This window comes from Dasypus novemcinctus, chromosome 10 (genome assembly GCF_030445035.2).
Source record: "Dasypus novemcinctus isolate mDasNov1 chromosome 10, mDasNov1.1.hap2, whole genome shotgun sequence".
Taxonomy (NCBI): domain Eukaryota; kingdom Metazoa; phylum Chordata; class Mammalia; order Cingulata; family Dasypodidae; genus Dasypus; species Dasypus novemcinctus.
In genome coordinates this window covers 84,708,562-84,732,565 of record NC_080682.1, presented here as the reverse complement: position 1 = coordinate 84,732,565, position 24,004 = coordinate 84,708,562, and the positions used below count along the sequence as shown (strand labels likewise).

General features: G+C 39.2%; 1 protein-coding gene across 5 annotated transcripts in view; it reads right to left on the bottom strand.

Annotated features, from left to right (window-relative positions):
* SBF2 (SET binding factor 2) overlaps window positions 1-24,004 on the bottom strand; it is a 685,940-nt gene that overhangs the window by 87,066 nt on the left and 574,870 nt on the right. For all 5 annotated transcript variants that reach the window (XM_058305757.2, XM_058305758.1, XM_058305761.1 and 2 more), the window contains 4 exons: window positions 23,149-23,344; window positions 13,585-13,712; window positions 12,211-12,386; window positions 4,572-4,717 (listed from right to left, as the gene is read on the bottom strand). In XM_058305757.2, coding sequence (XP_058161740.1) covers window positions 4,572-4,717; window positions 12,211-12,386; window positions 13,585-13,712; window positions 23,149-23,344 — 646 coding nt within the window. The remainder of the gene's footprint in view (window positions 1-4,571; window positions 4,718-12,210; window positions 12,387-13,584; window positions 13,713-23,148; window positions 23,345-24,004) is intronic.

Genomic DNA, 24,004 nt, shown 5'->3' with positions numbered 1-24,004 from the left:
TAGTTGGGAGATTTTTAATGACTGATTCTATCTCTTTGCTTGTGATTGGTTTGTTAAGATCATCAATTTCTTCTTTCGTCAGTATGGGCTGCTTATGTATTTCTAGGAATTTGTCCATTTCCTCTAAATTGTCATTTTTGTTGGAATATAGTTTTTCAAAGTATCCTCTTATGATAGTCTTTATTTCTGTGGGGTCAGTGGTGATATCGCCTTTCTCATTTCTTATTTTGTGTATTTGCATCTTTTCTCTTTTTTTCTTTGTTAGTCTCGCTAAAGGTTTGTCAATTTTGTTGATCTTCTCAAAAAACCAGCTCTTGGTCTTGTTTATTTTTTCAAGTGCTTTCTTATTTTCTATTTCATTTAGTTCTGCTCTTATCTTTGTTATTTCCTTCCTTCTTCTTCCTGTTGGGTTACTTTGTTGTTGTTTTTCTAATTCCTTCAAATGTGCAGCTAATTCTTCAATTTCTGCTCTTTCTTCTTTTTTGACATATGAATTTATGGCTATAAATTTCCCTCTCAGTACCGCTTTTGCTGCATCCCATAAATTTTGGTATGTTGTGTTATCATTATCATTTGTTTCAAGGTAGTCATTGATTTCTTTTGAGATTTCCTCTTTGACCCACTGTTTTTCTAAGAGTGTGCTGTTTAATTTCCAAATTGTCGTGTGAAGTCTGGGTCTCTGTCCCTTGCAAATTTCCAGCTTGACTCCACTGTGGTCAGAGATATTGTTTTGTATGATTTCGATCTTTCTGAATTCATTAAGCCTTTCTTTGTGGCCTAGCATATGGTCAATCTTGGAGAATGTTCCATGTGCGTTTGAGAAAAATGTATATCCTGCTGTATTTGGGTGTAATGATCTATATATGTCTATTAGATCCAGCTCTTCTAATATACTGTTCAAATGTTTTGTTTCTTTAGTGATTCTCTTTTGAGATGTTCTGTCCAGAGTTGATAGTGGTGTATTAAAATCCCCCACTATAATTGTAGATGCATCTATTCTTTCACTTAGTTTTTCCAGCGTTTGCCTCACATATTTAGAGGCGCCCTTGTTAGGAGCATAAATATTTATGATTGTTCGATCTTCTTGACAAATTGTCCCTTTCACTAAAATATAGTATCCTTCTTTGTCTCTCACAATTGTTTCGCATTTAAAGTTTATTTTGTCTGATATTAATATAGCTACTCCTGCCTTTTTTTGGTTGTTGTTTGCTTGTATGATTGTTTTCCAGCCATTCACTTTCAACCTCCATGAGTCTCTGGGTCTAAGATGTGTCTCTTGTAGGCAGCATATAGATGGGTCGTATTTCCTTATCCAGTGTCCCGGTCTGAATCTTTTGATAGGTGAGTTTAATCCATTGACATTCAGTGTTATTACGTTTAGAGAGTTATTTATGGTAGCCATATTTTGGTTGGATTTGTGTTTGTTATATTTTGTTTGTATTATTTTATTTTCCCCTTCTATTTTTGTCTTTCTTGTTGCTTTTACACTCTCCTCCATCTCTGACTGTCCTGTTTTTTCCTTTCTTCCTGCAGAATTCCCTTAAGAATTTCTTGAAGGGGAGGTTTCTTGTTGATATACTCTTTCAGTTTCTGTTTATCTGTGAATATTTTGAACTCTCCATCATTTTTGAATGCTAGTTTAGCTGGATAGAGTATTCTTGGTTGGAAATTTTTTTCCTTTAGTACCTTGACTATATCATACCACTGCCTTCTTGCCTCCATCGTTTCAGATGAGAAATCAGCACTTAATCTTATGGAGTTTCCCTTGTATGTGATGGTTTTCTTTTCTCTTGCTGCTTTTAGAATTTTTTCTTTGTCTTGAGCATTGGATAATTTGACAAGTATATGTCTTGGGGTGGGCCTGTTGGGGTTTATGACCAGTGGAGTGCGCTGTGCTTCTTGGATATGTACATCTGTCTCTTTCAGTAGATTTGGGAAGTTTTCATTCATTATTTCCTGCAACACTCCTTCTGACCCCTTTCCCTTCTCTTCTCCTTCTGGAATGCCTATAATACGTATGTTTGAGCGTTTTGCGTTATCATTCAGGTCCCTAAGTCCTATCTGGATTTTTTCTACCTTTTTATTGACCACTTCTACTATCTGTTTGATTTCCAATGCACTGTCTTCCACATCACTGATTCTCTGCTCTGCCTCTTCTAGTCTGCTGATATTTGCTGCAAGTGTATTTTTGATTTCTTGAATTGTGGTGTTCATTTCCATCATATCTGTTATTTTTTTGCGCATGTCTGCAATTTCCCCTCCAAGTGTTGTCTTCACGCTGTTAACCTCTTTCATTACTTCATCAAATTTGTCGGTGATAAATGTTCTGAGATCTGTCATTGCTTGTGCGAAGTCCTGGCCCCCTTCCTGATTTTCAGTTTGTTGATTGGATTCAGCCATGTTTTCCTGATTACTGGTTTGGTTTGTAGATTTTTGTTGCTGTCTTGTCAACATTTTTTCTTGACGGGTTTAATCAGTTCCTTAGCTTCTTTGTCTAGTCTTGGAGATTAATTAGCTGTTGTTTTTGCGTAAGTGTTATATCTTCTCTTTGTCACTTTGTTCTTCTTATTCCAATTTCTTATTGCTAGTTAAGCTCACTTTAAAGGAAAGTATTAGTGCTGGGGAAAGTCAATTGTGTAAGGAAGGAAAAAGTGTGAAGTAGTATTGGTGATATATGTTTACAAAGCAACAATATGAGTTCTGGGAGGATGGAGGTTAGATCATGTAAATTGTGTAGAGTTATAGTAGTAGGAAAGTACCTATAATGAGGTAGACGACTGAATATGGGAGGAATGTGGTACGTACTAAGAGGCTATTGTTTTCGTGAGAGAGGGAAAGAGAAAAGAAAGGTAATAGTTTCAGGGACGAATACCAGATGGAAAACTAAACAAAGGTATTAGAAATTAAGAGTTAGACACTTTGTGGATCAAAGAAAGGGAGATGGAATATAGGAGAGATAGCAGATGGTGGAGGATATCAAGTTGTAGGGGAAAGGGGATAGTGTAGATAGGCTAAATCTATTCACAGAGAAATGAGGCAGTGGAGGGTGAGGAAACCCAGCAAATGTGAGGTATTTCCTGTAGGACCTATTGTATTGTTAAGGTAAAATAGTATAAGAAGAATATTGGGGACAAGAAAGAGAGGATTGAAAAAAAAAGAACAAGAACAACAACAACAACAAAAAATAAAAAAATAAAAAAACAAACAAAAAAAAACCCAAAGAACAGAAACCCCGCCAGCAGGCTCAGCTGGGCTCAGCTGGGCTCCGGTCCCCCGCCCGCCGCGGCTCGGCTGGGCTCGGCTGGGCTCGGCTGGGCTCGGCTTTCCCGCCCGCCGCCCGGCGCGGTGCAGTGCGGCTCGGCTCTCCCGCTCGCCGCCCAGCGCGGCACGCCTGGGCTCGGCCTAGCTCAGCTGGGCTCCGCCCCTCCGCCCGCCGCGGCTCAGCCGGGCTCGGCCGGACTCGGCTACCCTGGCCGCCGCCCGTCGGGGCTCCGCACGGTGCTAGCTGCCTCGGCTCCACCTACCCAAGGAGGGAATCCTCCACACGTAGCTGGGATCTCCGTGTATATTTCACAGATGGATCCTCTCTGTTACCTTCCCTCCAAATCGATGTCCAGACACCTCCGGACCAGGAAAAATCCCGAAACAGCCGGTCCCAAAGAGTCTCCAACGCCTCCCAGCCAATTCCCCCCAGGAGCTAGTAACCGGGAAGTTCACTCAGCCGCCATCTTGCCTCCCCCTCCTGAAAAGTCCCAATTTATATCTTATAGACCAGTCCTTTCCTTTACCTTCCCACCAAATCGATGTCCAGACACTTCCTGCCCTGAAAAAATCCTGAAAAAGCCTGGTCCCGGAGAACCTCGAGCGGTGCCCAGCTGCCTCTTCCCAGGAGAGACGGCAAGGCAAGCTCACTCAGCCACCATCTTCCAAGTGTTGCTTTTTACATTTCTATCATGTTAGGATTGTGACTATATTTTCTAAGACTTGAGTTTGAGTTTGGTTTGGTTGATAGCCTTCCCTTGGATTTCTGGGTATAACTGTTCAAGCTACTGCATTTAGTCTCTATTTTCTCAACGGAGAGGCCGCTCAGCTTCACAAATTCTGTTTTCTTAAATATTTAGCAGGTATTTTTTCTTATCACCTAAGTATTTCTTCATTTTATGTCCCTGTCTTGATTAAGAGCACCTATAATGTTGTTACCCAGAACCCAAATTTTCAAATTCCATAAGAATAAGATATAGAAGACTACCCTACCCCTAAATTTCCTATGCAATTCGGTTTCCTTCTTTCTCCCTTTAATGAGACTCATGTAAAAATGGCTAATCAGCTGTATAGGTTTAGTAATGGAAAAGTAAAATTTAACAAAATCTTATTTCAACAATTGGATATTGGTGAAACAATCCTCCCTGCCCCCGGCCCGGTTCTGAGAAGCTGGTGCTTCAAATCTTAGAAGATCAAGGTTTTTGTGAGCCAAGGTTTAAGTGCAACTTTATATCTTAGTCTCTTATTCTTATTCTGTAAGAAGAAAGAAGGAAATGGAATTGTGAAGGAAAAAAAGAGTTCTTACATACCTGATATATCATCTTCTTCATTCCATCCAGGACGATTCACTCTTTCTTCCATAATTGTCCCCGTTCTCCTTTTCAATAAATACTGCCGCCCAATTGTCATCTTCCCTGCCCGTTTGGCACTTTTTACAATGGTTTTTGAGAAGGTGCTATAAGTCAACAAACCAAAGAGAATGTCATTTTAATATGAAGGGTGTCACATATAATTTTTTGATACCTACATAGCTCAAGTTGTTTCTCCATCCATATTGTCTAGATCTTTGTAAGTCTTTTTAGATCATTTTTTGTCTGCCCAACTAATTTCCTATAAAACACCACTGCCATCAGGACACTGCTTTGGAAAAAAAGTGCAAGAACCAAATGTGCTTAACAGACTATTTATCAGCCCAAATCTAAACCCCTTTTTTGGACTTTTTGCCAAGCATGCCCTGACCCCACCACAGTGGTTATATATGCCACATACCTTTACCATACCCACAAACCAGGCTTGTAGAAATCCTCCTGCAAAGAAAACTGGCCTGCCCCCTTCTCTCCTGATCTTAACTCTCATTTCTACTAGCACATGGGACTTTCTTTAAGATTATATGAAAATTATAGTTCGAAAAACCTTTATTTCTTAAATGTTTCAAGCATATATGTGGTGGTGTCATGCCACTAATTAGCTATAAACCTTCTGAGATGTGGAAAACAATAGTATTTCCCTTTCTGAGGTAAAAAAATATGAAATTAAAAAGTTGACTATCCCTTTGAGAATCAGTTATAAATAAAGAGAAACTAGGATGCAAATCACTTATAACTAAAAATATTTAATCTATTCAAATAGTTACCTTTTGTTGCTGATAGAAAACCTGGGGACACAGTATTTACAACATAGGTAACTAAACAAAGCCCCTATTTGTTGACTAATCAAATTGAGGGGAAAGTTTCAAGTAAGACAATTTAAAAAAAAAATTTATTGAAGTATATCACTCATACATAAATATACATTAACAAGTGTATAGTAGTAGTTGTGGACTTATAAAACAAACATATATAATATCATACAGGACTCTCATAACTCACTCTACCACCAATACCTTGCATTGTTGTTAAACCTTTTTAACTAATGATTAAAGAGCATTGTCAAAATACTACTACTAAACAAAGTAATTTCCCCCAACTTACCCTATTATTATCTTTATATCATTTATATATGAACATAGATAAACAGTAAGTGTATAGTGAAAGTTGTGAATTTACAAAGCAAACATGCATAACATCATACAGGGGTTCCATACATCAACCCTCCACCAACACTTCGCACAGTTGTGAGACGTTTGTCACAAATTATGAAAGAATATTGTCAAAACCTTACTACTAATTATAGTTCTTATCTTATATTTGGTGTGTTTTTCCCCCAACCCACCCTATTATTGTTTTTTAAATGTATTTTTTTAGGACAGAAGTTATAAACTTATAAAACAATCATGCACCTGTGCAGAATTCCCAAACAACACCCCTCTATCAACACACCACTGTGGGGGGAACATTTGTTACAGAGAAGATAATATCATCTGATTGTTACCAAGTCCAAAGTGTATATTTGGCACACATTTTCCATACTGTCCCATTATCAACACAGTACAACTTTGGCATAGATGCAAGAATATTATAATATTATGCTAACCACAGTCCATAGGTAACTCCACTTGTATTTTTCCCATGTTTCTTCACATTCCCACCCTGCAGTAGTGATGTACATTTGCTCTAGCTCACACTCTTGCATCTGTACCATCAACCCCACAATTCTCATCCACCTCTTGGTTTACTATGCTTTTCAGTTCCTAGATTACTCTCTAGCATTCTGTCAGTTAGCATTTACATACCTAGACTACCATTTTCAGCCATATCCTCATTTATAAATTAGTTGTTACTCACTACTTGTTGCCATCCACTCAATACATTTCTACACTTTTACAGTAAAGCTAATTAAAACTTCTACATACATTAAACATCAGTAGTCCATCTCAGTTCTCCTCTTATCTCCTTAAAGAATCTACCACCTACCACCAGGTCTTGAAGATATTTTCCTACAATTTCTTCTAGAAGCTTTATGGTTCTTGCTCTTATTTTTAGGTTTTTGATCCATTTTGACTTAAGTTTTGGATAAGATATGAGATAGGGGTCCTCTTTCCTTCTTTTGGATATGGATATTCAGTTCTTTCAGCACCATTTGTTGAATGGACTGTTTTGCCAGAGCTGTGTCAGTTTGACAGACTAGGCAAAAAATCACTTAACCATACATTTGAGGGTCAGTTTCTGAACCATCAATTTGGTTCCAATGGTCTATGTGTCTGTCTTTATGCCAGCTCCATGCTGTTTTTACCACTATAGCTAGGTAATACGATTTAAAGTCTGGAGATGAGGGGTCACTTTTCCTTTTTAAGATGTTTCTGGCTATTCAGGACCCCTTACCCTTCCAAATAAATGTGATAATCTTGTTTTCAATTAAAAAAAATGCTGATGGAATTTTAATCAGGATTGCACTGAATCTGTATATCAATTTGAGGAGAACTGACATCATAGTGATATTTAGTCTTCCAATCCATGAGCATGGAATGTTCGTTCAGTTATTTAGGCCTTTTAAAATTTAACATTGAGTTGCAGTTTTCTGAATATAAGTGCTTTACATTTTTGGTTAAGTTTATTCCTGACTATTTTGAGTTTTATCTGTCATATTTTATTTTCACCACTCTTTTGACACTTTTAGTTACCTTTTTTGATATAATCTTCATTTCCAGACTTTCTTCTAGGTCTGTCTCTCCCATCTTTTCTTTTCAGGCTCTAGTACAATCTTTAGTATTTCTTGAAAACCTGGTCTCTTGGTTAGAAATTCTCTGTTTCTGTTTATCTATGAATATTCTAAACTATCCCTCATTTTTGAAAGACAATCTTGCTGGATGTAAGATTCTTGGCTGGAAGTTTTTCTCTTTTAGAATCTTAAATATATCATACCACTGTCTTCTTGCCTCCATGGTATCTGGTGAGAAATCAGTACTTAATCTTATTGTGTATCCCTTATTTGTTATGCATTGCTTTTCTCTTGCTGTTCTCAGAATTCTCTCTTTGTCTTTGGCATATGACATTCTGGTTAATATGTGTCTTGGAGTTGGTCTATTCAGATTTTTTTAGATGGGAGTACATTGTGCTTCTTGGACATGGATATCTATGTCCTTCAATATGGTTGCAAAATTTTCTACGATTATTTCTTCAAATATTTCTTCTGCCCCTTTTCCCTTCTCTTCTCCTTCTGGGACATCCATGACACATATATTTGCAAGTCTTTTGCTGTCATTTAGTTCCCTGAGACCCTGTTCAATTTTTCCCTTCTTTTCTTCATCTGCTCTTTTGTATGTTCACTTTCAGAGGCCATTTCTTCAAGGTCACTAATCCTTTCTTCTTCCTCCTAAAATCTGCTATTATATAATTCCAATGTATTTTTAATTTCATTTATTGCGTTTTTCATTCCCATAAAATCTGCTAGTTTTCTATGTATGCTTTCAAATTCTTCTTTGTGCTCATCCAATGTCTTAATATCCTTAATCTCTTTAGCCATCTCATTGAATTTATTAAGGAGATTTGTTTAAACATGTATGACTACTTGTCTCAACTCTTTTATGTCATCTGGAGGTTTATCTTGTTCCTTTAACTGGGGGGGGGGCATAGTTTCCTGTTTCTTGGTGTTTCTTGTAATTTTTTGTTGGTGTCTTGGCATCTGCCTTACTAGCGTATTTATTCTGGGTACAGTTTTTCTCTTTAGTTTAGGGCTTCCTGCTATTTCTCTCTTGCTGGTTGTGCAGCAGGAGCCAAGGATGTCATTGGTGTTATAAGCCGTGGAGGCTCAAACTGCCCTCATTGCCCCAGGGACAGATGAAGTTTCTCCTAACTTTCTCTTTGCCAGGGGAAGGGACAGAATCACAGTTGTGTGGAGTAATCCAAGTCGTGCAGGCCTAGACTGGAGTTGCCCAGAGAGACTCATGAAGCTTCATGTCCCTTTCTCCCCTGCCTGGGGTGGGGATGGAGCTACAGGTGTGGGCAGCAGTCTATGCAATGCGGATCCAAGATGACCACAGTTGCCCTGGTAAACTTCTGATTATTCAGTCTGTGCCAGCCAAAGGTACCTGCACATAGTCACCTGAACAGGCTAGTGCAGGGCCCATCCAGCCTCCTCCCTGCCAGAGGTGGAGCTGATGCCTAGCCTAGGGCTGTAGGCCAATCTGGGTGAAAGGAACTGGTTCCTACTGCCACTGTGATTTTCATTCAGTCAGCTGGACATCTCCTCATGCTGGGGGCGGAGTAAAAATGGCGGCCACTGGCCTCTTTTCGACGTAGACAGATTTACACTCTAGCTATTATACCTAAGGTGTAAGGTATAAGGGTTATACCTTAGCTAGCTGAGTCTACTAATCAGTAGCTGAAATCGGTGGCCAACTGTCTCCTCCTCCTCGGTTTTTGGGAAATGGGGCTTCCAATTCCGCAGGCCCCTCCAGCTTACTTCCTGCTGGAGGTGGGATTGGGGCTTAGGCTAGAGCTGCTGATCTGGATGAAAAGAAGCCGTTCCCTGCCAGTACTGTGATTTTCAGTCTGCCATGCTTCTCCTCGGGCCAGGCATGGAGTTAAGATGGAGGCTACCAGCCTCTTTCTGACTTGGACAGGTTCGAAGTTTGCTGTATCTAGGATTATACTTTAGCCCGCTGAATTTACTCATCAGTAGCTAAAGTTGGTGCCCAATCGAGTTGTCCTCCCCCATTTCTGGGAAGTGGAGTTTTCAATTCTAGCCACAGAACAGTTCCTGAAGTGGCTTATGACTCCAGGGGAGGATGGGCACTGGTCTCCGTGGCGTGGAACACTCTACTTATTAATCTTCTCTGCAGATGGGCAGTCTCTTTCTTCCATTCCTTCAAGGATCCTGCAGTATGCTCTTCTGGTCTCCTGGAGTCCCCAAACATGGGCTTCACCTAGCTCCAGATAGCTCTGGGTGTTTATTTTTTTTATTTTTTATTTTTTATTTTTTTAAAGATTTATTTATTTATTTAATCCCCCCTCCCCCGGTTATCTGTTCTCTGTGTCTATTTGCTGCGTCTTGTTTCTTTGTCTGCTTCTGTTGTGTCAGCTGCACGGGAAGTGTGTGTGGCGCCATTCCTGGGCAGGCTGCACTTTCTTTCACGCTGGGCAGCTCTCCTTGCGGGCGCATGCCTTGCGCGTGGGGCTCCCCTATGCGGGGAACACCCCTGCGTGGCAGGGCACTCCTTGAGCACATCAGCACTGCACATGGGCCAGCTCCACACGGGTCAAGGAGGACCGGGGTTTGAACCGCGGACCTCCCATGTGGTAGACGGACGCCCTAACCACTGGGCCAAGTCCGTTTCCCTCTGGGTGTTTATTAACTGCCCTGTATCAGGAGCTGACTCTAGGAGCTCCTTACAGTGCCGCCATCTTGCTTGTTGTCCAGATTATTATTATTTTTTAAAAGATTTTTTATTTATTTATTTCTCTCCCCTCCCCCCCACCCCAGTTGTCTGTTCTCTGGCTGTTCTCTGGTGTCTATTTGCTGCATCTTCTTCCTTGTCCGCTTCTGTTGTTGTCAGTGGCACGGGAATCTGTGTTTCTTTCGGTTGCGTCATCTTGTTGTGTCAGCTCTCCGTGTGTGCGGCGCCATCCTTGGGCAGGCTGCACTTTCTTTCGCACTGGGCAGCTCTCCTTATGGGGCGCACTCCTTGCGCGTGGGGCTCCCCTACACGTGGGGCTCCCCTACGCGGGGGACACCCCTGCGTGGCACGGCACTCCTTGCGCACATCAGCACTGCATGTGGGCCAACTCCACACAGGTCAAGAAGGCCTGGGGTTTGAACCGCGGACCTCCCATGTGGTAGACAGATGCTCTAACCACCAGGCCAAGTCCGCCACCCCAGATTATTTTTTATTATACTCTTTTCTACTAGAGAGAAAAGAATTCTATATTGTGTTTTCCTGCCATTCGGTAAAAAGTGATAATTCTTCTACTATCAAATAATTTTATCAGACCCTGTCTAGAGATGTCTAAGGTTTTAAAACATGTTTTATATAATAGTTGGAAATACAAAATGCTGATTTTCTTAAATTAAACCTATTGTACATTACTTTAGGCGTAACAAAATAAACTCAATAGGATTTTTGAATTTTCCCAGCTATATTTCCCACCTTTGCTTCATATACTCAAGGCAATTCTAGGATATTTAACATTTTAAAATTGCTGTACTTCTGTTGTAGTTGGACAGAATAGACTTGATCCAAATATAAAGTGTAAGTATGCATATATACACATACATATCTTTCTGACAGGTAAGTATGCAAAGCTTTGTTTCTTCTACAGAGGGCTGAGATAACGAATATCCTAGGTATCCCACAGTGCTTAAACAAGAAGCTTGGCTCATTGGTGCAAATACCTAGGAAGCTGTTCATGCTCATATCTGGATATTCATGGTCTCTTTTGTGTACCAGGTAACAGTGGTACAATCGAGAAATGACACACTGTCTGGATCTTCAAATCTTCTATAATTACCAGTGTAACTCACTTTCAGGTGAAGGAAAGGGCTTTAATCCAAAGTCTGCAAAGTTCTCCTTCATATATAATTTGTACTGGCAGATGTCCAAATTCTAGATGATTAATGAATTAAAATTTTGGTCTCTATATTTTATTGCTGATTTAAGAGAATTTAAAAATTACTAATATTTTGTAATAACTGAAATTTTAAAATTTCAACATAATTTCCCAAAACCTTTCATCAGGAAAAAGGACTCCTACTAAAGGAACATGATAACTAAATGAAACGCCTGATCTTTGATTGGATCACAGATGAGAAAAAAATAAGTAGCTATGAAGGACATTATTGGGATCATTAATGAAATTTGAATATGAACTCTGAGTTAGATAAAAGTATTATATCAATGTTAAGTTTCCTAACTTTTATTCCTAACTGATTAGTGTACTATAGATTACATAAGATAATGTCTTGTCTTTGTTCTTAGGAAATATACCCTGACATATTTAAGAAAAAGGAGCATTATGTATACTACTCAAATGGTTCAAAAAGTATATATGAGAGAGAATGATAAAGCAAATGGAGCAAAATATAAATAATTGGTGAATGTGGATAAAAGGTACACAGGAATTTTTGTACTATTGTGGCTTTTCTGTAACTCTGAAATTATATAAAAATTAAAGATTTACAAAGAAGAAAGAAAAAAAAAAGAGAAAAGACTTCTGTCTCTAGATCAGAGCAACACTGACCATGAAGCCTGGATATTGATAAAAGTAGGTGGAACTACTCCGAGGCAGTTAGTAAGTGATTTATACAGAAAAAAGGGAAAATAGAATTTCACATTTAAAAAATAAATCCTAAGCAATGGATTTGAGAATCAAAGCCTCTTAAAATTTTTAGCTTTTGAAACTTGTTACCTATATCAGTGCTGTTGTTCCATAACTTCGAGAATGGCCCACTGGGGTTTGACAGAATAGCAAACAAAAAGAATAGTCACTTATACATTGACACAAAAGATGGGTCACTTCAGTTGGCAATCAAACACGGGGGTACTGAAATTGAGAGATTTGTCTTTCCTCTTACCGGAAGGAAGTGTTCTTTTCTTTCTGTTTGGGTAAAATTATCTGTGGGGTTGTTTGTCCAGCAGCAAAAGCAAAGGTGCTAAAAATGGATTGAGGATAACGGAACTTCATCAGCTGTTTCTTAAAGATCTCTACTACTTCTGAACTCACTTCTTCATCAAATGCTACTTTAATCAACTAAAGGCAAAAGAGATTAAACACATCAGAAACATTAAGGGTTTCCATACAAATTTTCCCCAAATTACTGAAATAAAAGGAAATAACTATACTAAACTGACAGGATCTGGAGGTTGAAGGAACTTGGAAATCATGTAATATAATTTTTTAATTTTAAAAATAAAAAAAGTAAGACTCAGAGAAGTTTACTTAGCATAGATGGTTAGTTGGCAAAGTGAATGTATATTTAAGTTGGTTTTCTTTAAGACTATCTCGTCTATGATGAGATGTGGAAATTAACTTGTAGTGATTGAAGTAGCAAATATGATTTCCTCATTTTTTCATCTGTAGGTTCTAGGTAGGAAATGTGGCCTAATAAAGTCTTTTCTGAACCCTGGAGTTACTATAAACCTAGGAAGAAAAAAAATGATTTGGCTAGAATCCTCAATAGTATAGCTAGGCAATGTTTTAGTTTAGAGTTCTTTGGCAGTTGGAACAGTGAGTAAATCCCTAGGAGTTCACTGCCTTCTGATGATGGGAGAAGGTCTGGATCCTAAAAGTCAGTAGCCTTACATTTCATATAATTTGCATATGGAGCTACTAGGGAAGGCTCCTTCATGGAAAAAATGAGGCAAGAACTGGAATCTTCGGAAACCTGAGACAAGGCATGAAGAATGGGAAAAGCAAAGTATCACAGACTGAGAATTTTTTAAAAGTAAAAAGAAAAAAAAGATACTTTTTTCAGCATCTGGAAAACATTACACAGATTATGATGTGCTCAGAGATCCCTGGAAGAATTCTTGCTTTGTCAGGGGTTATTCAGTTAATACCAATAGGTACTTCAGCCCTACCCATACTCCTCAGTTTTATCTCTTCTACAGAAGAGCCATAGAGCATTTTCTTCTGAAACTGATGCCAAGGGAATTGCTTTTTATCTAAGGGCTTTATAAAACAAAAGCTGTGGTATGACTTGTGAGAGAACAAAAACCAATTCTGTATGAGTATCTAAGATCATTAAATTTGATAGATAAAATCTATTGGTACTCTGAGTTGGACAAAGGAGATCTGAATGAAACCCAAGACTATTTATGACTTTATTCAGCTGAAGACTATCCTTCCAGATCCTCCTGCCCCTCTCCTCAACTTATGACCATGGAAAGTGGAATCATTAGATTTGCAGAGAACTTTTGAACGATAGAATAGCTCCCTTTCCTAATACCTGAAAAGATGCTGATGTTATCTCCAGTCCTTCTTGCATGTTCTGCTGTAGCTGGTTCTGCATGGTGATCTTCTTCTCCTTGGTGATGGAGGCAACTGGAAAGCTCCGCACAACTGTCTGCTCACCTACTGTAGGAAGACAGGACACAGACTCAGCAATAGCAATTTATGGCTCACTTCTAAAGTCTCTGCTGCTGCCTTTGTCAGCATCTGTTGGAGAAAGGTATCTAGAGAGGGAAGGACCCAGGAATGTGGTGTGAGAAAATGCCATGATTCTAGAATCTTATTAATTCATTTTATTGTATAGCAATTCACTTCTTGGACACAATTCTTTCCCAGCTTGCTGCCTTCTTTCCACCTCAAAACATACTGTGTGCCTCACAAGATCACCTGGTTTAAGGAAATCTTATGCAAAGTGTAGTTTTGGGGTTTTTTTGGCTAGAAAAAATAATTTATTGGGAAATGGAAAAGAACAGAGCTTGCTGAGAAATAGGAAAGAAGGACAGAAATATGCACCGAGAGCTGATGCTGGCTCCTCTAGGCAGAGAAAGCAAGATTTGGTTTGTGTGGTTACCTTTCAAGCTATTAATTATTCCTCCCCTTGCTAATGCTAAGGGGAGGAGCCCCAGCTATTATTGGTTACCCCACTACTAGTAGGGGCCAATGGTGAGGCCTGTTTGGAATATCTGGGGCCTCCTCTTGGCCCAGGAAAGAGTCCCAACTGGGACCTTAAAGTCAAGGTCAAGGTCTTGGCAGTATCTTGTGGCCATGTTGTCTGTAGGCCATGAGAATGTAGGGAGTTCACACCCTTATTCTTAAAGGGGTGCTGAGGGGCAATGGTCATTCTTTTATAGTTACTTCCTGCTGGTGAGGGCAGCAGTCCCTGCCTGACAGGGCATAAACCTTTCTGGCTATTCTATTGTGGTTGAGAGAAGAAGATGGGTCCAGTACCCTGGTGAGAACTGGATGAAATCCCTGCATAACTAATAAAACGTTGATTCTATAAGAACTAAACTTAATTAGAATTTTGAAGATACATGGTCCTGTCCCCGTCTCCTTCCCGCCCAGTATTGGCAGCCGGCGCTGCCCCTCCTTCTCCCCCTCTCCGTCTTCTGCCTAGCCGTTATCTAGACAGCCCACACTTTCCCCTTCCCCTCCCTTGCTCCTAACCTCTTAGCCAGCTTACTGTCCAGTAACCGCCTACGCAAGCAACAGCACCCACCGGCACCAATCAAGTCCCTTTACGTATCCCTAGACCCTATAAAACCATGTCCCCTTCAACAATAAAGTAGACTTGTGCCTAGACCTTGTCTCCGTGGTGTTCTTGCTTGCACCGCGCGTCCCCCGTGCCTGAGCGGAGAGAGCGAGGGCCCAACGGCTTCGTGCCGAACCCCTTCCTCTCCTTTGACCACGAGGCAGCCCCCGTCTGGAGAGCCCGCCCGGCCAACCGCGCCGACCCTCCCGGAGGCCCGCCGCTGCCCGCATGGTCCCATTAAAAGGATAAAGAAGATGGCTCAAAAACGGGGCCAGCCATGACATACTGAACTATGAGGGTGAGAAAGGCCAGGTGCCTTCAGAGGCTACAACCTTCCAAAGTTGATGGGAAAGAGCATTCTTCCTTGAGTTCTTTTATGCTGTTGGTTAACTCTAGGGAGAGATTGTCATAGATCTGCTGGGTTTGGGTATAAACTGCCAACCCCAGTTCCCACAGCAGTGGTTATGCTCAGGACAGCTAGGAGAGGTATGAAGAGAGGCACTGCCCTTGACATAAACTCACAAAGACAGTATAGGCAACAAGACAAGCACAGGGCAAACAAAATAAAGACAATACTTAAGGGAGTCATTCCTTTCTCTTACAGGCATGTTCATTAACTTAGAAAATGAATTAAGTTTACTAGGACTTTTAACATGTTCAATATCCCTCTGCATATGACCTAGAATAGAAAAAAAATGATCATAATCATCAGGCATGTAGTACTTAATGCTAATCAATGCACAAGTTCTTTTTTGATTGCAATTAATAGATCTAAGCTCCAGGTTTGTAATACCATACATGTTCTCTTTCCATGGATGCAGGCCATAATGCCAACTGTGTTTGTTTAAATTCTATTCACAGTACTCTGGTAATGTTGCTCCACTTGGAATGCCCTTCACACAGCCAGCATGCTGCAGCACTGTTTACCCTTGCGGGAGCCCAAGAAGGTAAGGCTCCAGTGTTTCACTGGCCTGGTGTTTGGTGCCCTTTGGCACTATGAAACAGAGCTAGTCTGGAGGCAACGTCCATTGTATATCTGGCCATATTGAGCCATTGCTGGCTGCTGCAGGAGTCTGAAACTACAACATACTCTTCATTCACTTCAGGAACACAACTGAGATGTAGTAGATATCTTTATTGTTTTAGGGGTCAGTGACCAACCTAGCTGATTTAACTCAAATGGAGAGGCATCATGCAAGGTATTTGGGCCTGGTTTGAATGCACAATAGAGTCTGACAATACTGAATGCTATCTCTTTTGAGTTTCATATACTTTCTAAACAAGGAAGTGTAGATTTTATAGAGCAAAAAGAAGCAACCTCAAACACTGAAAAGACATCCAAGATATTTAACATAAGGATAGGTTTGAAATTTGAAAGGTGTCCAAAGTTTCAAAGTTTAAAGTTTGTTTTTATATGTGGTAATAGGTGTTATGTTATGCATATTTGTCTTAGGAAGATATAGGACTGGAGTTTAGGTCTAAGATTTTTAGGAGTTCAAATGTTAAAGTAAGGTTGGGAAAATAAAATTATTTATCACATGGCTGGCCTATATCCTAGAATATGAGGATAAGAGCCTAGAAAAGAAGTAACACACATGGAGCCTCCCTTGGTGAGCCACTGTTGAGAACTGCTGAATGATCATTAATCAAGCCCAATTCCCTATTTTTATACAAGAAGAAACTGAAATCCAGAGAGGTTAAATGATTTACTTAAGCTATTAGGTTTGGTCAGTAGCACAGATCAATATGCTTGGCCCTTGATATTGATGCTTGAACTTATGTACCTTGTTCTTGTAAAATTGAAACTTAGCCTAGCATTATACATTGCCTAAGAGTTACCTCCTGAAAGCCTCCTTGCTGCTAAAATATGACCTCTTTATAAGCCAAAATCAGCATATAAACTACCTTTCCCCCATTGTGGGACATGATTCTAGGGGATAAGCCTCTCTGGCACTGAAGGATTATTACCAAGCACCCAACTGGCAAAGCATTTGGAAAAAGACCTTGATCAAAAGGGGGAAAATATTAAATACAAATGAGTTTTTATGGCTAAGAGGTTTCAAAGTGAGTTGGGAGGTCATTCCAGAGGTAACATTTATGCACTTAGGAGGCTCTCACTGACTGCTGCAGTAAACAGTGCATCTGGACACTACAGGCAAGGCACACAACACCTGTCAGTGGGCCTTACCTTGGAATATATGATAACCTATTCCCCCAATGAATCAGAGTTGGATTAATTTATAATTTTCCTACACATGGCTCTTAGGCCCTTTTTATTTGAACCTATAATTAGTATTATATATGTTAAATATGTGCTTCAGAGACTTAACTCTTTGGTCTATTCATATGCTGGTTGAGCCCTGAATCTCAGCAGAGTTGCAGCCAACCCCTACTCTCCTATTCATTGAACTTGCTCAAGACAACTAACCAAAGGATGATGATGGACAATGCCCATCCCCAAAACAGAGTATCTACAACTGAAAGCAAGACAGTTCCACCCATCTGCCCCATGGCATTTAAGCCCCCTCTCAGTCAGAAGCAGAGTAGACATTGCCATCCTCAAATACTCAAGATTGAGGAATGAAAAAACATAAGGGGAGAAGGCAATTATAGACTGAAGTAGACTTACTATTATTCTAGTAATGGGAGAACTTATAACATTGATATAAAGCCAGTGGTCACTAGAGGTCCTGAGGGAGAGGGAAGAATAGGTATAACATGGGCATTTTTGGGACATTGGAATTGTTCTGAATGACACTGCAATGACGGATACAGGCCATTATACGTTTTGCCAAACCTATACAATTGTGTGGTGCAAAGTATAAACCATAATGTAAACTATAGACAATGGTTAGTAGCAATACTTCAATATATGTTCATCGATGTAACATTTATGTAATCTAAAACCTCTTTAAAAAAAAAAAGATTGGTTAATAGCAGAGCCATGATCTAAACCTGAGTTTCTTAACCCAAAACCTTATATTGCCTTGCTGTGGCAGTTTGAGATTATTTATGAATTCCAAAAAGAGGAATTATGTTTGTAAACTGGTCTGTTCCTCTGGGCATGAGACCCTTTGACTGTATTAGATTGAGCTGAGATGCCTTTGATTAAACTATGTTAAAATTAGGGCTTTGATTCAACTACCTCATTAGGTTCTCTGCCCCCTTTGTGGGCTATATATACGGAAACTCACTCAAGGAGAACAGAGAAGTAGACACACAGAGAAGATACAAAGAAGAGAGACAGCTCCATAGACATGGCAGAGGCTCTGGCAATAGAGATAAGCCATTCACCTGATAGTTTACAGCTGACCTTGTGAAGCAAACACTGCAGCTGAGCCTGGAAAGAAATGAGACCATTTTATATAATGACTGCAGTGACTTAAAAAAGATAAAGATCGTGTCTGGATAGAGCATGGATAGAGCATGCTATTGCTTTCTTTTTAAAGATTTATTTTATTTATTTACCCGCCCCCTTGTTGTTTTGCACTTGCTGTCTGCTCTCATTGTGTTCTTCTGTGTCTGCTTGTCTTTTCTTTAGGTGGCACCGGGAACTGATCCTGGGAGCTTCTGGAGTGGGAGAGAGGCACTCAACCTTTTGCACCACCTCAGCTCCCTGGTCTGCTGCATTTCTTAGTCTCTCCTCTGTGTTTCTTTTTGTTGTATCATCTTGCTGCGCCCGCTCTCTGAGTGGGCCAGCTCTTCTGTGTGGACTAGCGCTCCATGTGGGCCAGAATTCTGCTCAGGCCAGCTTGCCTTTCACTAGGAGGTCCTGGGAATCAAACCCTGGGCCTTCTATATGGTAGATGGGAGCCTAATCATTTGAGCCACATCCATTTCCCCATGCTATTGCTTTCTAATATAGAAAGCTGTATAGAGTAGGAGAAAATAGGTAGATCATATGTCTGGAAGACATTAGCTTTATAGTAAACCACAGACCTAGAAAGCAAATGTAAGTCAGCACACAGCATATTTAACAGCTAGACACTGAATATACATACCTACACCCCAATACTTGGTCACGTGAAATTATGATCATTTCAGTGAATGAACCCTTGATTTACTGTTTAGAAGATTCCCTTGGTTCTTCAAGTAAAAATCTATGATCCAAATTATCATTAGCTGTTGGCAGAACAAAAGCATCCCTCAAAATACCTGTGTGGCAAAAGGCCATTTTGAATCTGAAATGGTCTGCAAATAACTGCCCACAGCCTGAATCAAACTCTCATGTACAGACTTCAGGGGAAGATGGCAGAGTAGGAAGCTCTAGGACTTAGTCTGTCCTCAAAAAAAGCTAATAAACAGGATGGAACTGTATGAAACTGTAGAATAGGTTGGACCAAGTGTCAAAGAAGAGCCATAACACAAAACCAATCATTAATAAAACCTCGGGCAAGAGAAAAACTGACTTTCAGAGTAAACTCATCAAGATAATTGGATGATTAGACGTAAGGAAAAATTATATGCCATACTAAGATACAGGACAATATGGCCCAGTCAAAGGAACAAATTAAAACTTCAGAGGAAATACAGAATTTGGAAAAACAAATAAAAGATGTTTAAACAAATTTCCTGAAAGGGATGAAGGAAAACATGGCTAAAGAGATAAAGGGTGTTAAGAAGACATGGGGTGAGCTAAAGAGGAATTTGAAAGTATTAAAAGAAACATAACAGAATTTAATTTAAAAATTTTTTTTAATTAAAAATTTTAAAGGAGGTACCAGGATGACCTGGTCAGCCTAAATCTTCCCAACCATGCAATGGAACTGCCAGTGACTGAAGAAATTAATGCTTCCAATTTTCTGGGAGTCCTGAAGTTATGCTATCATGATGTGTAGGCAGAGTTCCATCTCTAGACAGGCACATTGGTCTTGACCTCACACTGTAGTACAGAGTCCTCGTGCCATTCTTTTTTAAGACAGGTTTTTGAATGATAATTTCTGCTGGTTAAGACTTTTGGTCTAACCAGATACTATGAAAAAAGAAAATTAGAGACTAATATCTCTAATGAATATAGTTTCTAAAATACTTGTGCACTGAATCCAAAAGCACATTAAAAGAATTATTGACCATAATCAAGTTAGTTTTATCCCAGGTATGCAAAGGTGGTTCAACACAAGAAAATCAATTAATATAATAAACCACCTTGATAAACTGAAGAAGAAAAGTCACATTATCCTCTCGACTGAAGCAGAAAAGGCATTTAACAAAATATAGCACTCTTTCTTGATAAAAATACTCTAAAAGATAGGAATAGAAGGAAGTTTCTCAATATGGTATTGTGCATATATGAAAAATCTCAGCTAGCATAATACTCAATGGTAAAAGACTGTAAGCATTCCCTCTGAGATCAGGAACAAGACAAGAATGCCCACAGTCATTACTGTTAATCAATATTGTTCTAGAAATTCTACCTAGAACAATTAGGCTAGATAAAGAAATAAAAGCCATCCAAATAGGAAAGGAAGACGTAAAATTTGCACTCTTCATTGATGATATGATCCCATATCTAGAAAATTCTGAAAAATCCACAACAAAGCTACTAGAACTAACAGGTGGTTCAGCAAAGAGGCAAGATCCAAGATTAATACAGAAAAATCAAAAAGCATTTTTTTAAACACGCTGATGTGCAATCTTGATTAAGAAACCAGGAAAAAAATTCCATTTATAATAGTGACTAAAAGAATCTAAATATTGCTAAGATGTCAATTCTACCCAAACTGATTTACAGAATCAATGTAAGCCCAATAAAAATCCCAAAAGCCCTTTGTGCAGAAAGGGAAAAGCCAATTATCAAATTTATTTGGAAGGGTAAGGGGCTCCAAATAGCCAAAACTGTCTTTAAAAAGAATGAATTTGCAGGATTCTCACTTCCAGACTTTAAATCATATTACATAGCTACAGTGGTAAACAAACAAAAAACCCAGCATGGTTCTGGCATAAAGACAGATAGATTGACCAATGGAACTGAATTGAGAACTCAGAAATAGACGCTCATATCTATAGTCAAGTGATTTTTGACAAGGCTGTCAAGCCCTCCCAGCCGAGCAGAATAGTCTATTCAACAAATGGTACTGGGAGAACTGGATATCCATATCCAAAAGAAATAAAGAGGACCCCTATCTCACACCGTATACAAAAATTAAGTCAAAATGGATCAAGGATCTAAATTTAAAAGCAACAACCATAAAACTCCTTAGAAGAAAATGTGGGGAAACATCTTCAAGATCTTGTGGTAGGGAGTAGTTTCTTAAACTTTACACCCAAAGCATAAGCAACAAAAGAAAAATTAGATACATGGGACCTCCTCAAATTAAACACTTTTACACTTCAAAGGACTTTGTCAAAAGGGTGAAAAGGCAGCTGACTCAATGGGAGAAAATCTTTGGCAATCACATATCTGTAAGGGTTTAATATCCATGATATATAAAGAGACCATACAACTCAACAATAAAAAGACAAACTACTCGATTAAAAATTGGGCAAAAGACTTGAAAAGACAATTGTCCAAAGAAGAAATAGAAATGGTGAAGAAATACATAAAAAAGTGCTCACATCACTAGTGATTAGGGAAATGCAAATCAAAACTACAGTGAGATATCATTTCACACCTATTATACTGGCTACCATTAAAAAGTTGGAAAACTGGGGAGTAGGTATAGCTCAGTAGTTGAGTGCCTGCTTCCCATGTATGAGGTCCCAGGTTCAATACTGGTACCTTTCAAAAAAATAAAATAGAATGAAAAAGTTGGAAAGCTGTAAATATTAGAGAGGGTGCACAAAGATAGAAACTCTTCTTCTACCGTAGGGTTCACTGTGTTGTACAGTAGTATGTTTTATCCTTCAACTTTTATTCTGATAACATAAATACTGTAAAGTGTTCCCCTTTTAACTGTATACAACTACAGCAGTTCAATGCTATACTTAAAGTACTACCATCACCACCACTCATTTCCAAACCTTTACCATCAGCCTATATAGGAAATCTGTACACAGATTTCCACACTCCCTAATCCCAATCTAACTCCTGGTAACTTATACTCTAGACTCTAACTCCTTAATTTTGCCTGTTAAAATAGTTCATACAATTAAATCATACAATATTTCTCCTTTTGTGTCTGGCTTATTTCATTCAGCATAATGTTCTCAAGGTTCATCCATGTTGTCGCCTGTATCAGGAATTCATTCCTGTATAGCTGAATAATATTTCAGTATGGTATTGAACTGTGTAGTTGTATGCAATTAAGAGGGGAGACTTTAGGGTATATATACCATAGATGAAGGACTATAGTTAATAGGAGAAGAATTATAACAAATGTATGACACTAATACAAGGTGTGAATAGGGTAGTATATGGGTAAAATATTAGTGTAAACTATGGACAACAGTTAATAGTATTATTTTAGTAATATTTCATCAAGTCTAACAAATATTTCAACCAATGCAATGTGTTGGTGGTGGGTGGGGTATAGGAATCTTCTATTTTATGCATGATTGTTCTGTGTGACAGTTTGAAGTGTTTTGTGAGTCCCAGAGAAGATCATGTTCTTAAATTCATTCCTGTGGGTGTGGGGCCCTTTGATTGCATTAGGGGATATTTTGACTAGATTACCTGATCAGATTGCTTTAGGGCCTTTGATCAGATGTCAATGAAGTGTGACCAAGGGTGAGTCTCTGACTTCTTGCTGGGGTCTTATATAAACTGAGAACTGGAAGCAGAAATACACAGAGAAAGACAGCTGCCAGTTTTACCCTGCCATGTGAAAGTGGACTCTAGGATCAGCTATAGCTGAGAAAGAGGCCAATAGCGACCCTGAGAGGCTGAGAGAGAGGCCAGGGACTGGAATCAGCAGAGCACAAAGGCATGGAAAGAGACCCCAGAGAGGCTAGGGCCATGGAGCAGCTCAAAGCTGAAGATACGAGCCATACCATGTACTTGATTGCCCACAGCTGAGCTTGAGTAGAAAGCAGCCTGGAGGAGAAGGCACCATTGGTGAGATACACCATTTTGCCTTACCACATGGCAGGATTCCAGGACCTGCCAGCAGCTGATGTTTGGTGAGAAAGCATCTTTGATGATGGCTTGATTTGGATATTTTCATGGACTCATAACTGTAAACTTTTATGCTGTTAAATTTCCCATCATAAAAGTCAACCCATTTCTGGTATTTTGTATCAGCAGCCTTAGTGAATTAAAATATTCTATAAATCTACAACATCTGTAATAAAAAAATTTATTAAAAAAACAAAAAAACCCTCATGTACCACTACATAGATGTCCATTTATTGACGGCATATTAAGAGTCATACCTAGCTGATCATGGGGAATCCCTTTGAAAAGAATTCTATATGTGGTGAGGAACAAGGCTCCTTCTGCTGGCAGGAGTTGAGGGCCTCCAAGAAGGCCTCCAGCGGCCTCTTCTCTTCCATCAGGATCCAGTAGGACTCGAAGACCTTCACAAATAATTTCTTCTCCTGGCAGTAAAGCAGGTCTAAGAATCTTAGGCTAAACAGAGAAAAGTTTAAAACACAACTCTAGTGGGGTTTCCAACACTTAAAACAAGGTTATCCTTTTTATTTACAGACCTAAAAACCTTCAGTCAGAATTTCCAGGTAGCCAATATGACAAGATAGATTTGATAAGGAGCAGAAATGGAGGCTTCAGCATCCAAATGTGAAAAAGGTTCTTTGTAGCATGCTTGTTAATAGTGAAATCATTAGAAATAACTCATGTTTGAAACATCCACTCAATGAAACATTTTATGGCCATTAAAAAATGATGAAGATCTGTAAGTAGATCTTAACATAGAAAGATGCTCAGAACACACTATTAAGTAAAAGGAAAAAGCAAGTTGCAAGCTAGTATGCATAATACTTGTTTTGCCAAAGAAAAAAAAAATTGTAAGAATATGAACCAAACTATTGATGGTGGTGATATCATGGGTAAGGGTGGTGGTGAGGATGGAGGTGGGGAGGAGCATGGAGGACTTTTACTTTCTACAATGTGTATTTCTTTAATGCTTGAATTTTATACAAAGAATATCATTACTTTTGTAAACTGAAAAAAACAAGTACTTAAAAAAATGTACGTCTTTAAAAAGACATGGTCTTCTTGCCATTTACTGAGGATTAATGGATAATTGGGAAATCCTGACACAGTATCCTT